Raw genomic sequence first — 14,384 nt, forward strand, 5'->3', positions numbered from 1 at the left:
ATACAATATTCACAACCAGTCTCAATTTGTTTTTCACTTGTATTAATGGAAAGAAAATGAAAAGCCAAGGAACACTTCATAATATTTTTTAAGTGTTCCTTTATATTTCATATCTTATAGTTTCATTTATTTCTAATTATGTCTATTTTTATAAATCATGAAACACAGTCCTCATTTTATATCTCCAACCCCTATAATTTGTCATAGATTTCAATTATTTCATATTCACTTATGTATGACCTACCATTTCTATTTCTTTTATTATTAATATTTTTATACTAGTGTATATCGCTGATTTGCTTAATTAGTGGCATATCTGACAAAATAATAACTTTAGATTTACTTTTGAATTGGACTTACTCCAAATATAGTACTGTAAACTAGGTATACTTTCCCTGCTGGATTTGTTCTGCAGACTGTCACAAAGTCTATGGTACAATCGATGGAATACATCAAATACAAAATGAAATAAACTTTTTTTTTGTCAGATGTATCACTATTAAAGCAAAGTATTGATAACTTGTTTTGCTTAACCCTGATGAAAATCTACAGATTAGGTTGAAAAGTCAGCAAACATTAAAATTTTTTATCAATTATTGTGGATCACCACTGTTCCAACCAGCTTCTAGATTACCATTACTGTCTATATCTCCACCATCATTAAATTGATTACTGTCTTATTTTTGTATTGTACCAAAAATTAAAACAAATAATTTACTAAATTAACTAAACAAAAAAGTGTTGATTCAAGGGAAGGAATCTATGCAGATTCAAATTTACAATAAATAACAGAATAGATTGTAATAGCTATGGGAGAATTCCATATACTGGTAACTTAGATAATTTTAGTTTAAAAATCTTAAGTTGAGGAAATTATAGGTTATTATTACTTTGAATTCTGTTGGAATTAGAACTACTGGATAAATATTTTCTCTAGGCAACTTAAAGTTCAATTCCAAGTTTAAGTAAAAAGGTGTATTTTGTAAGGTTTAGTTGGAATTTGAATAGGTTTATGATTCCATTTCCTATCACAATTTGTTCAGAAGAGTTAATGACAGGTATTTAAAAGGGAGGAACAATGTCTTAGGTTTTCAAAAGTAAATAATAATAATAATAAAGGTCTAACAAACCCGAAAGTTCGATGCCGATACCACCAATCGCTCTCTACATAAATTCCAGTGATGCCTCTCCAAACTCAATTCTACTAAATCAGTTTTAACAAAATCCTGCCCCTCAGACGTTTACCCATCAGTCAGAAGTAAATACTGTTCGAAGTATCTGAACTTCCCTCACTAATACAAAAAGGGCTGTAGTGTGGAATAGCATTATGTTAGTTGACATAATAAGTTGCAATGGAATGGACTAGTAATTTTTTTTTTGTTTAATGAACAATAATTTTTTAAAAAGATGTAAATACTGATAATGTGCAGGGAACTCAAGGAAAAATGAATTTCTATACAGGATTTCCTAAAAGTTGCCAAGTTTTCTCACCAAGATTACTTCCATGGAGTAGAAAACAAATTATTTTCCATGCCTAATTATTAATAATAATATATTTTTCAATTATTTTTTGTAATAATTGATTATTGAGGACTTGGTATAGTATATATTATTTTTGGTGATATAATTTAGTTTCTATTAATTACTATATCTTTTATTATATTTTTAATGGTCTTAGACTTAGACTTACAGGTTTAAGTTCTTAAATTGAAAATTAGAGAAAGGCTAAAATGTCTGTGGAGCTTTTATCTTCAGCATATGATCGGCCAATATAAATTATAAAAAATCACTTGGCTACTAACTATTATTGTTTTGTTTATTTTGATTTGTAGTTCAAAAACTATTATTATTGTTATCATACAGACTATTATTATTCAGTTTTGTAGTATTATACACAATCTTATATCTTTATGATGATAATCTTTTAGTATCATAGTGAAGACATCTCTAATTATTTGGATTAAGTTAGTGGGCTAGTGGCAAGCTAGATGGTTTGGTATACTATTCACTGATTAAACAGGAAATGTGTTAAGCATTGTTTAAACTCTCAATCCTCTCTAACCAATGAATGCTGTTTATCAGTTGTAACAATAGTTGTCAGTTATATTGATTTATTCTTATATTTTTTCCAAATGGTCAATATTTTTCATACTTTATTTATTTGATGAATACACATAAATATGATTTTACTCAAGTTTTATTTGAAGAAATAAGGTGAAATAGTTCTTTATTTAAAGGATGGGCAACCCAAAGAAGAAGGATACCAATAATATAAATTACAACTGAAATTCAGAAAAATAACGGAAGAGTGTACAATTTTAAACTATAGACTAGAATTTAATCATTACAGTGCAATAATTAGTTGATTCTATCTTCATCATCCTCAAAAAGTTTTAAACCTTAACATTTAGACATTAAAATTTTTGTTTATGTACATATATATGTCCAATATTTTTATTCAAATTTAAATTACAGAAAAACATTAATATGTTTGATGTTTCATTTATTTATATATATATTTCCTTTATTTAAAGAGTTTAAATAATGAAATAGTGAATTGAAAACAAAATAAATCGATTGTTATGTTAAACAAACATACAGGTTTAAAAATGTCTACAACTCCACAGCCTTTAAACACAGTAACCTCCTCGTAGAAGTAGTAATTTAAGTTTAAGCCGACGTAAGTGTGTCAATTAAAATGTCTAGGAAAAAAAAGATGAATCAACAGCCCATAAATGTAGGGGAAGCTGTCAAAATTTGTGTCGAAGTTACAATTAAAAAATTTTTGAATTCTGAAGAATTGAAAGGTTGGTATAGACAATTAATTTGTTTCTCCAATATTTTTTATCATTAATTTAAAACTTTTTTATAATTACTTTGTAATATTTCAGAATGGGAATATCCTAGCTCTTTTACAGCCAAGGAAAGGGCATATATTCATAATGAGGCCAAGAAATATGGCTTGAAATCCAAAAGTAGAGGGTTGGTTGATTTATTCATACATTGAACTAAAGTTCCCAATTAAAATAAAATAAAAAAAACATTTGATTGTTTTTAGCAAGGGGAGCAGTCGCTACCTAACAATTTACAAAAGGGAAGCCTCTGCAATCATGGAAAAAGATGCTGCTATGAGCTTAACTCCAGCATCAAGAACTTTGATGATGAGTATGCTCACCAAACATCCTGTAACTACTAGAGAAAGGCAAGACTGTTTACCACCTGTAGAACGATGCAAGGATTTATACCAAGATGGTAACTTTTTTTTTTTTAAGTGAAACATTTAGCAGAAAAGATCAGAGATTTACTTCAAATAGTAATTAATTAAATGTACATAGAGAAATAGTTCCAAATATTTATTGCCAATCCTTTACACATCATAACTCCAACTGCTGCATTTTTTTTTTTTTCGTATTTGAGATAAGTCTACTTTTTCCTTTCAATCAGTCATTTATATGTTAGTTGTTCTTTATGCTGTTGATATTGACGCATATTAATTGAGATTGTAAGATATACGGAGTCACTTATACATGGCATCTAGACAATTGTGTATAGCTATCCTTAGTTTTAGGTGTAAATTGTTAGTTCATCAGAGTTGAACTTTTATTCTGCACTATATTGTTATCTATTGAGAACATTACTCAATAGATTTTTACAAAAAAAAAATAATCTTTTTTCTCTCTTATTACAACAGTAAAACAATTCATATTTGGAACAACTTAGTGTTTTAGCTTAAAAATTTCTGTTTTATTTTCATTTATCTGAATTTTGTGAGGAGAAGAAGTTAATAGTAGTATTAGTAGTTATCTATCATCTGTGCTGTCTGAATTTAGTGATAAATAGTTTTACACAATTTAAGAAATAAGTGACTAGGTGCAACATTATGTTTTTATAATGGGGCTAGAATTGACAGTTTCTTTCCTTTAAAGAACTATAATATTGCTATAAGTCGAAATCAAATTTCTTTTAGGGTGGCAGTTTGTCAGCTTATATACAGCAATAAGTTTTAGTTATTCACTCAGTCATTTATTTGTTCTTGTAAAAATAAATATTGTTTTGTAATTATATAGACCAATCATTTACTCATCCCTTTACAAAAAATGTTCTTTATAAATGGGAGCCAACTGCCCATCACTTTCAAAAATCAAATGCATCTGTAGCAGTCGGCAACTGGTATCAATTTCTGCTTAACTTGATTTGGTGTGCTATGAAGGGCTTCCAGTTTGTCTTTCAATATAATTAATCTTTTATGAATATCACTGTATCAGTTATATAGTTATTATTTATTATCCTCTTCTGTATCCTATAATCCTATGGAAAACCAGATTTATATTATATTTAACATTATTAAAAGTTTTGCTGTTATGTTTATGAATAATTTTGTATAACTTTTAGCCATCTTGTTGAAAGGTAGGTTTTCCATTAATTACTTTTTGTCTATAAATACACACATTTCTCAACTTGACATGATTTTAAATCTATATAAACAATGAAACATTTTTTATTAAAAAAATACTAAGTTATTGTAGGAAATATGGTTAACCAGCTTTGGTGTACTGTCATAAATCTTAGACAATATAAGCAAAAAAAAAATCATTAACTTTTTAGTTTAATTTATATTTTTTAAAATGAAGTCCAGTGGCTGTAAAAATTAAATCATAAAAAATATGTAATCACTCATACAACCGGTCTCTATTAGCTAAAGATTAAACTTGTTGGCTTTATTAGGTAATTATCCAAACTAACTGCTTTTTAGGTTGAACTCTGAAAAGAAAATTTTAATGTGTAGTTGTTGGTTATTTAAACTTTTTGTTTTTTGTCTTGCAGGCAAAGATGGCTCTCGGGCTTTGGGTCGCATGTCTGGAGGAACTCCCCAAGTTCCACCTCCGGTGACAACTAAAGCATATGCACAATTTAGATCATTACTTCCTGTTGCAGCACTTCAGGATATAATTGTTCAAACAGTTGCAGAAAATCAAGTCACTATCATTGCTGGTGAAACAGGCTCGGGCAAGACCACACAGGTAAGAACTATTTTCCAATTTTTAATGAACCCCTCTTATATTTTTCTCTACTTTCAAGTATGCAGTAGTTTGAATATTTAAATTAAGAATCTTATTATTTATTTATTTTTTATAGATCAATATTTAGTACTGTTTATGGACAGGTTATTATTTCTTAAACCTTCCAATGGGTCTAAGTTATATATTACAATGATGAGACAGTAGTTGACCGTAGATTATACTTTCGTTGATAATAATTTCCGTAGATAATATTTTCCTTGACCTCCTTATCATAAGAAACCCAGAGAACACCGTATCCATTGACTGGTATACTAAACCAACTTACTTAGCCAGACTTTTAAATTACCACTCCCAGCATCCTTACCATAAAAAAATTTTATTGCTGTCAAAACCTAATTGTTAGTGGTAATTCGCTTTCCTTGATAAAGTGTTTCCTTGCCTTATTTTATTTTTACTATTTCAACAAACAAGTCTAATTAATTAATTTTTTAAATAAAAAACTTCCAAAATCTACCTTGAGTTAATGCCCTGAAACTTTCTGAATTATCTCTATAATTATAAAGGTATTTTATTATTGATATTAATATTGATTTTATTATGAGATATTAATATTGATCTAGTACTATTTCATTTTGTACTAATATATGACAATTTGAAAACAGTTTTTTTTTTTTTTTTTTTAATAGTCCCCATTTCTGAATAACATAACTGATACTAATGATACTAAGGTGATTTATATTTAGTAATGGTATTCTGGTTTTATAGGTTCCTCAATTTTTACTTGAGTGGCATGAAAAAACTGGTCGCCCTTGTCGTATAATTTGCTCTCAACCCAGGAGAATATCTGCTGTGTCAGTTGCGGAGAGAGTAGCCACCGAGAGGGGAGACAAAGTAGGGCAGTCTGTTGGCTATCAGATCAGGCTCGAAGGAAAGTAAGTCTGGCAAAACATTGTTTTTTAAGCTGTGTATTACTTTGATCAAAATATGGATATTTATTTATTGTTTTGGGAAAATCAATTATCAGAGGAAGAAATAAGTTATATTGAGAAATATCTTCAAATCTTTACTTCATTTCATTACACAATAGTTTTTCACATCAATTAATTATTTATTAAATTATCATATAAAAAATACCAAGATTAAAAGAAAAAAATCATGCACAACTTTCTCTTATCACCTTGAGATGAGATTAATTCTTGTACATTTCAAAACAGCTATTTCATTATTATCCACTTACTGTATAGTTCATATAGGTAATTGAAAGTAAAATATGACTATTGTAATAACTTCCATGGAAAAGAATTATTACCGTATTCTTTCATATTTTATATTTATCTATTGCTTATTACTATTTAAAAGGGGAGATTTTTAATGTTTTCAAATAAACAAAATTAAAGATACTTAAATTTTTTTTAATTTTTCTGTTGCTATGAAAATTTTTATTTAAGGGTTTCTTGAGGTGTGAGAAATGATTACCAACTTTGTTCTTGCATGGAATTGAGCAGCTTTATGAAAGATAAAAAAGCTGTGCACTATGGAATGGAATTAGATGCTTTTGGATATTTCTCATTTCTTAGTCTGTTTTAGGCACTTATGTGAGAAGTGTTTTCTTGTTTAGTTATCAAATTCTTTCATAGCTCATATCTAGCCATTTTATGTTACTACTAACCATGAGGGATGGTTGATTATCTCATGTAGACAAAATTTAAAGTACTTTAGAGGAAGATTTTTTTCTTTAATCAAAGTTGTCTTTTTTGTTTTGTATTTTAGGGTTTCTCCTTATACAGTACTCATGTATTGTACAAACGGCGTACTCCTCCGTACCCTAATGACAGGGGAGTCAGTTTTGGCTACTGTAACACACGTGATTGTTGATGAAGTTCACGAGAGAGACAGGCTTAGCGACTTTGTACTTATTGTACTGAGAGAAGCTTTGGCCAAATTCCGTTCATTGCGTTTGATACTCATGTCAGCAACAGCAGATTCAAGCTCTCTTTCTACTTATTTCAATAATTGTCCCGTGATTACTGGTATTTATAAAAATATTTGTTTTACTTATAAATTTTTCTGTTTGTTATTTTGGATCTTTAATATTTCCTTTGTTTTAATATTATAGCATTAAGAATTATAATTATGTTTATTACCTTTCTGTTTTTAATTATGAATATTTATATTTTTTTGTTTTTTATAACATATATACTACATTATATTAATTTTATTTCTTTAGTCCCGGGGAAACTTTTCGAGGTCAAAGAATGTCATTTAGAAGACGTCTTGAAACAGTAAGTGCTTCTCTTAACTGATTATATTTTTTTAGTTCTTTGATTATTTTTGTGTCATTGTATATATTTTTTTTTTTTTTTTCCTAATTTGATTATTTAATTATTTACGCTTCAACTGCTTATAATAAACTCCATTTGAAAAATACTTTGAGTTTATGTTGTTCGTAAATTCTCAAAATAATTTTGAAATTGTCTTAGAACAGGGGAGGTTAGTAAATCAAAATTTTGTTTGGTATCTCTGAGGAAATAACATTTATTGAAGAAGGTGACACTGTCAAACAATTTTTGTGAGCAATTCTCCATTAAGTTTGAATATGATTGATGATTCGGTTGGTAAAGTAAACTGTAATACTGAAAAACTTGTCAATTCAAGTCTCCTCAAACCAGACAAGAAGATTAACATAGTTAGCAAATACGTTTTCCTTCTCCAATATATCCATTGTAGATAGCACCATTATAGAAATTCTACCCATCTTTACACAGCCCTGCTTAGTAAGAACTCAATATCTTCAAAAAAATCATTTTCGGGATTTTCACATCACTCAATGTGGAAAACTTGTTATTTATTTTAAGACTTAAATTTATTTTATTTTTTTCCTACACCAAAGGAGGCATTCCTGCCATTTTACTTTGTACAGCCCAATATATTTCAGCTTTATTCACGTCACTATTGTCTGAATTTAAGTCCACCGTTGCCGGACAAGTAAATATGTGATCGACGGTCATCTCACCATCTCCACACAGGACACAGTCGGAAGACTCAACCACTCTTATCTGCTTCAGGTGGTATCGTAGATAGTCATGTCCAGTGGCCAACCTGAATCATGCCACTGCCACCACTCTTAGTAAAGTCAATGGTGGGCGCTTTTTAGGGTCTAACAATGCCACCCGGTTCTTGTCCCCACATTCTCCTCTACTCCTTTTCTCTGCTTTTTAAGCGATAGTGCTACGAACCATTTCTTTTGCCATGTCCATGAAAATAAGAAGAACCGGCTGTGGTTGGCTTGCCCTTAACCGTGTAAGTCGATCCGCCTCCTCATTTCCATGTATACCACAATGGGCTGGAATCCATTGCATCACCAATGCTTTAAGTATTTCTCTTTTACTTTCCATAATTACCCAGCATGCAAGATTTCCAGCATCAGCCGAGGGATGTCCTGATGCTATTGCCTGCAGTGCTGCCCTCGATACCGACAGCAGATCTATCTCATTTTCACTGCTGTCAGTCAGCTTTTTTAAAGCCAAAGTAATAGTAGCTACCTCTCCATCAAAATTGGTTTGTGTTGCAGGTGCTAAAAGTTGGAACAGGCTGCTATAGACACCTACACACACATTTTTATTTACCCCTGTAGCTGACCCATCGGTGCATATATGGATCCATATGTATATCTGGCTCAGGGTAGCGCTTGGCTATAGTGGCCTATGTCAAAGTCCTTAGTTCTTCCGCTGGGGTCTTGGATTTGTTGATGGGCATTATTAAATCTAGCGCTATAACAAAGGGACACGTCGTTTAGTTAAGTCAGGCAGATGCTCTCTTATTTCAACATTCAGGCCTAGGCTTGTGATAATGGATTTTGTTGTTTCAATAAATGTTAATTGTGTTTTAAGTCACTTAGTATTACCAGCAGTATTTACCCAGTAATCACTGCCATTACTAAGCATGCGCTCGTAAAGTTTGATGGCATTCTTTTCTCGCCTCTCTTTTAGGGAATCGATCTCTGCTTGCAGTTGCATGGTTAAAATTGATGTTGATTTAGCTGCACCGGTAATAATCCTTTATGCCTTATTCTGGACTAGATCGAGAAGCTTTAGCACTGAATCGGTAGCTGTAACCAAAACACCGGAGCCATATTCCTGGACTTGTCATATACATGACGTTAAACATGTTTTAAAACCTCAGTGGTTGCTCCCCATTTTATGGCTGTGATTCGTTTCATTAATCGCAATCTTGATTCTCCTCTATATGGATGTACAGAGCACCCCTGAGTCATGATAATGTCATCAATAACCATCAAGAATGTAATGAATTCCATTAAATCCATTATTACATGGATTACTACAAAATTATTGTAAAATGTAGTGAATACAATAATTTTGTAAATTTCATTGTCTTAAAATTCAGTTGGTTTAGTATTAGCTACTGGTTTATTTATTAGTAATACAGTTACTGGTTACTGTTCAGTAAAAATGGAGTAACCCTATATCGTTTACTGCATATTTAATAAGCAAATGCCAATTACTGCGTATTTTCACTGAGAATAATACAATTCACTTGAAAATTCTTTGCTGTAAGTGTAGTTTACAATTAGGCAATAATATCTGGAAATGAATGGACTATGTTCACATTAGGTTTAAATAGAGAAAATGAATCGTAATAAAAATTAAATATGAATTAGTGAATAATAGGAGGAGTGGAAATTGCAAAACTGTCTTGTCACCTTGAAATCACCTTTGAAAATCGTTGTTGAATAAAAATACAATCACTAGGTTTTTTTTTGTTTTTTTTTAATAAGATAATTGTCTCAATTTTTTTTTGTTTTACTTTAAAAAAAACACGGAAAAATAAGCATTGGTTTAATGAAAAATTGTTGTTTTATAACTTTTAATTTTTAGTGAAGATTTGTAAATCTTTCTATGGTTGATATCTCCAAAACAATGCTATGCCTGATACTGTGTTTTTCTTTATGAAGGTGTAGGTGCAACTTTGTAGTTTTCTATTTCAAGATATTTTTTTAGCTGTAGGAATCAGTAAAATATCAATTTTTTTTGTCATTTATTTTTTACTGTTTATATTAATTCTTAATTGTGATTTTTTTTTAATATCTAATTTTTGTTTAGTGCTATAATAACTTTAGGAGTTTGTTGTAATATTATACAATATGTGTATTGTATTTTAGTGTATTATAATTTGGTATTTTCCTCCAGGACTGGTTATATGACCTCAGAAATGGAAAGGATGCGCAAACATCTCGAGAAGAAAAAAGCTCAAGCCGCTCAGCTAGATAAGTGGGCTGAAGCAGTAAAAGATGATGTGTCAATCACTCCCAGTGCATCTGCTGACATTATAGCTTCTAATATTACCCAGGTAAATCATAAATTTATTTGAAAATAACTTTAAAAATTAATAGTTTTGGGTAAATTTGTTGTATATTTTTTATATAAAAAAATTATTCGAGTTAGACTATATCAATATCAATATACGTGGGTAACTCAATTATTATCTGCAATATAGTTATAAAATTTTATTGTAATCAAATAGGAAACTTACAAGTACATAAGTGTTTGACATAGTCCCCTTGCTTTTCAACATACTTGTTGCATCGTTGTACAAGCTTCATGATGCCCTAACGGTCATCCGGCTCCTTCATCATGCGTAACATTTATGCAATCATTTTTGAATTTTTCAATTCATTTATAGATACTCCGTTGTGGCAAAACACTGTTCCCATATTGTACCAAAAGTCGTCGATAAATTTCAGCCCCTGATACGCCTTCCAAACACAAAAAACGGATAACTGAACGTTGCTCTCCTTTGGTGCAAGTAGAAAGCGGAGCAGCCATGATTGACAGCATGACACCAATAACAAAACTAACCTAGTCTTAAGTTTTGTGGTTTCATTTTTTTGGAGTTCAGAGAGGATGAAGATCCATTCATTATCAATAGTTATCAACTTGTAGTCAGTGTTTGATGGAAGTTTATTCTACAGTTTGCTATATTTTAACTTTTCAAGGGGGGAGGGAGAAGATTATGAAAACTTTTGTTTTAATTTTAGAAAAACAATGTTTTATTTGTAACAGAGTTATTAAATGATATGAAATATATGGTATTTTTTTTTTTTTTTATATGTTGCATTGACTTGATCATTAATTTTATTCTTTCAGTCCTTTTAATCCATTCCTCTATAACCAACTCCAATAATTCATAAATTCTTTTAATAATAGGGCCATGAGGACAGTGGAACATGTAAGGAAATGGACGATGCTATTCAAGAAGCTTGGCTGACTGCAAGTGATGCTGCATTTGCACAACTTTTATACATGCTTCAAAATGAAGTTGTCAATGTTGATTACCAGGTTCGTTCAATTATATTTTATATCTTCATTTAATAATTAAAGAAATGTTGATAATCTTTTCATTATCTATTTCAGCATTCAAATACGGGCATAAGCTCACTGATGGTCGCGTCCGCACGAGGTTCGGCTGAGGTCATTGAGCAGCTGTTGGCTCTCGGAGCCAATCTGCTATTGGAAGCCTCCAATGGTTATTCAGCTATAAAATTTGCTGAATGTTTTAACAGAAATGAAATTGTCGATATATTAAGAGCCCATGAGTAAGTAGATATTTTGAGTTATTGAATATTTTTGCTATATTTGCAGACATATTACTTATGTATTATGTAAATAGTTTATTATGACTGTAAATCATATATCATTTTACAAGTCAGCAAAAAATAAATAAATTGTTCAATATAAATCATATGATACATATCATCAGGTTAAAGGTATAAGTCTGGACTATCCGTAGCTCAGATGGTTAGGCCTAGGTCTATCGTTCTGAGACCTGTGGGCGGTACCGGTTTGAATTCGGCATGGGGCATTGACTTTTTTCATTAAGTGGCAGTCTCACAAAATGAAAAACTTGACACCCCTCCCCCCCTATGGTTAGAATAGGTTGGTTACCTGTCAAAAAAACAAAGGAATAAGTTATTTAAAAGAATAGCAGTTGATCACTCTTACTAATAACCTGTTGAAATATGAGCACTGAGAATGAAATATTTTAAAAATGTGAATATTATTTAAATAGCAACTTTGTTATAAAATTATGACAAACTTTTTAACAAATCTAGTGAATGGTAAAAATCTGATGGATTTTTTTTCACTCTCCATTGTTAATATATTACAAACCTACATTAAATTCTGGTTTGTATGTTTATTTATATGTATGAATAATTTTATTACATGCAGACTTTTGCTGTTTCAGGACTCTTCTTGTCTCCAATTTGGACAGTAATCCAAACGATTCATCCATCGAGAGGAAGCTGAGTGACGTAGATAAAGAACTGCTCGAGCTCTATCATTGTTCCTTTAATGACAACTTCATTGACATGAAGCTTCTCATGGTTCTTATTTCTCAGATACATGTCGAAAACAGTAGCAAAGGTATTGTAATGACAGATGTTCAATGATTGGTCAATATGCCTTTGTTAGTTTCTCAATGTTGTACTGAATGTTGCCTTTATTATTTGAAATCTCCCATCACTGCTTATTGGTCAAAAGATTTGGTTTAGTTATTAGAATTACATCAGTCTTTTTTTGTAATCCTGAGGCCATGGTGTAAAACATTAGCTTGTCATTATCAGGTTGAAACTTCTCCAAGTGTGAAGTAATGTGAAAGTATAAAGAAAGTATACCATTTCCTACTACTAATATAGACTGTACCTGAAATTGGTTTTCTAGTAGTTAGAAATAATGAACTCCCACCATAGCCATTGGAAGTAACTACAGCTTTAAGAGTAATGAAGGAACCTTATTTTGTTGGGACTGCTTAGAAGTCTTGGTTTGGATTCATCTTATGAATAACTAGCCTTCATTGCTCCTGAAGCAGTTTGTTCGGCAGTACAATGGTTCTAGGTTATTTTAGTATATCAAAGAAGAGTTTTGATAACTTGGGATGTTTCCTATCTTTCCTTTTGTTTGTTTTTTTTCGTCATGTCAGACAAAATTAAATGGAAAATTGTTAATTATAAGGTGATGGTTTGGGTTGTATTGAAAAAAAAAATAATAAGAAATAATTTTAACTATTTATTAACCCTTAAAAATCTAAATTTAATGGTTTTCATTTGTATCACTTGGATTCAAATACATAAGTGGCAGAGTTGTGATCTGAATTTATTTTTACATGCCATTTTGTCTGGTATTATGAAATCAGTGTCAGCATAAAATGTTAATCATTGATTTCATAGGGAATAATTTTTTTTTTAATTAGGGAATGAGATAAATTTTGTTGATCAGTGAATTATATATTGCTGCTAAACATTTACTAATTAATAGGTTCTTCTTGGTATAATAAAAAATGTAAGCCTATATGGTTTGAAGAATATGACAACTTATATTAAGTATTGAAGGTATGTCTGAATTCAAACAAAAATCAATGATTAATATTTTACACAGGAATGCCCCAGTTTTATTACTGAACAAACAATATCAGGCAGAATGGGTGGCTATCCTTTGCAAATGGAATGCCTTAATCGTTTTCTAATAAAGATGTAATTTTAAGAAATATCTTTATTTTAAACTTATAATTTATGTTGTTCTTATTTAGGTTCAATTTTGGTGTTCCTTCCTGGATATGAGGATATTATGACTTTAAAGGAGCATTTAATTTCGGAAGAAAGAAGACTGTCCCAAAAGACTAAAGTTTTAATTTTAATGCTTCATAGCAATATGCAGGTAAAGAAAGGTCTTGCTATAATATGCTCCAATATACTAATCTTGAACTTAATATAGTTAATGAGACTTTTATTATTTTTTTTTAGACTAGCGAACAAAAGTTAGTATTCAAACCGACCCCTGCAAATACAAGGAAGATAATTCTGTCAACTAATATTGCTGAAACTAGTATCACAATTGACGATATAAGTTATGTAATTGATACCGGCAAAATGAAAGAGGTAAATTTTCTGCGACTTGTAATTGTTATTGTACATCATTATGTCCTTGAATAGCTATAAAATAATACATGGTTTCTTAAAATAATTAATTTAAATTATTGCTAAACAAAAATTTGTTGTTGAATATTTATTATTTTATCAATAGTTCTTGTTAATTGTAAATTTATTTACTTCCATTTTAATTGAAACTGAGCAATCACTCAGCTCTATTATGTATAGTATTACCAAAAAGGTTTTAAGAATCTATTTATATTCTGTACTGTTTTTAAGTGAGTTGATATTATTTCTTATTTAAATTAAAGTTGCAGAACTTTTATTCATTTATTTTTTTGAGTACTTTCATTTACCTTTAAGTGTATTTTTTTTTACATTTGTTTTGTATTTTTTCATAAAATGTAAACCCAAAAATA

The 14,384-nt window shown here is 30.2% G+C and overlaps 1 protein-coding gene across 1 annotated transcript in view; it reads left to right on the plus strand.

Moving 5' to 3' along the window:
* Positions 1-2,605: 2,605 nt before the first annotated feature.
* LOC106680933 (3'-5' RNA helicase YTHDC2) overlaps positions 2,606-14,384 on the plus strand; it is a gene marked incomplete in the record, with an annotated part of 25,862 nt that continues 14,083 nt past the window's right edge. Inside the window, 13 exon segments of the mRNA XM_067051590.1 lie at positions 2,606-2,807; positions 2,892-2,982; positions 3,059-3,252; positions 4,825-5,021; positions 5,787-5,953; positions 6,792-7,051; positions 7,249-7,303; positions 10,229-10,388; positions 11,246-11,377; positions 11,453-11,634; positions 12,285-12,463; positions 13,626-13,753; positions 13,840-13,974. Of these exon segments, the coding sequence (XP_066907691.1) occupies positions 2,699-2,807; positions 2,892-2,982; positions 3,059-3,252; positions 4,825-5,021; positions 5,787-5,953; positions 6,792-7,051; positions 7,249-7,303; positions 10,229-10,388; positions 11,246-11,377; positions 11,453-11,634; positions 12,285-12,463; positions 13,626-13,753; positions 13,840-13,974 (1,989 nt within the window).

This window comes from Halyomorpha halys, unplaced genomic scaffold (assembly GCF_000696795.3).
Source record: "Halyomorpha halys isolate HHAL.00 unplaced genomic scaffold, Hhal_1.1 Scaffold18.1, whole genome shotgun sequence".
Classification (NCBI taxonomy): Eukaryota; Metazoa; Arthropoda; class Insecta; order Hemiptera; family Pentatomidae; genus Halyomorpha; species Halyomorpha halys.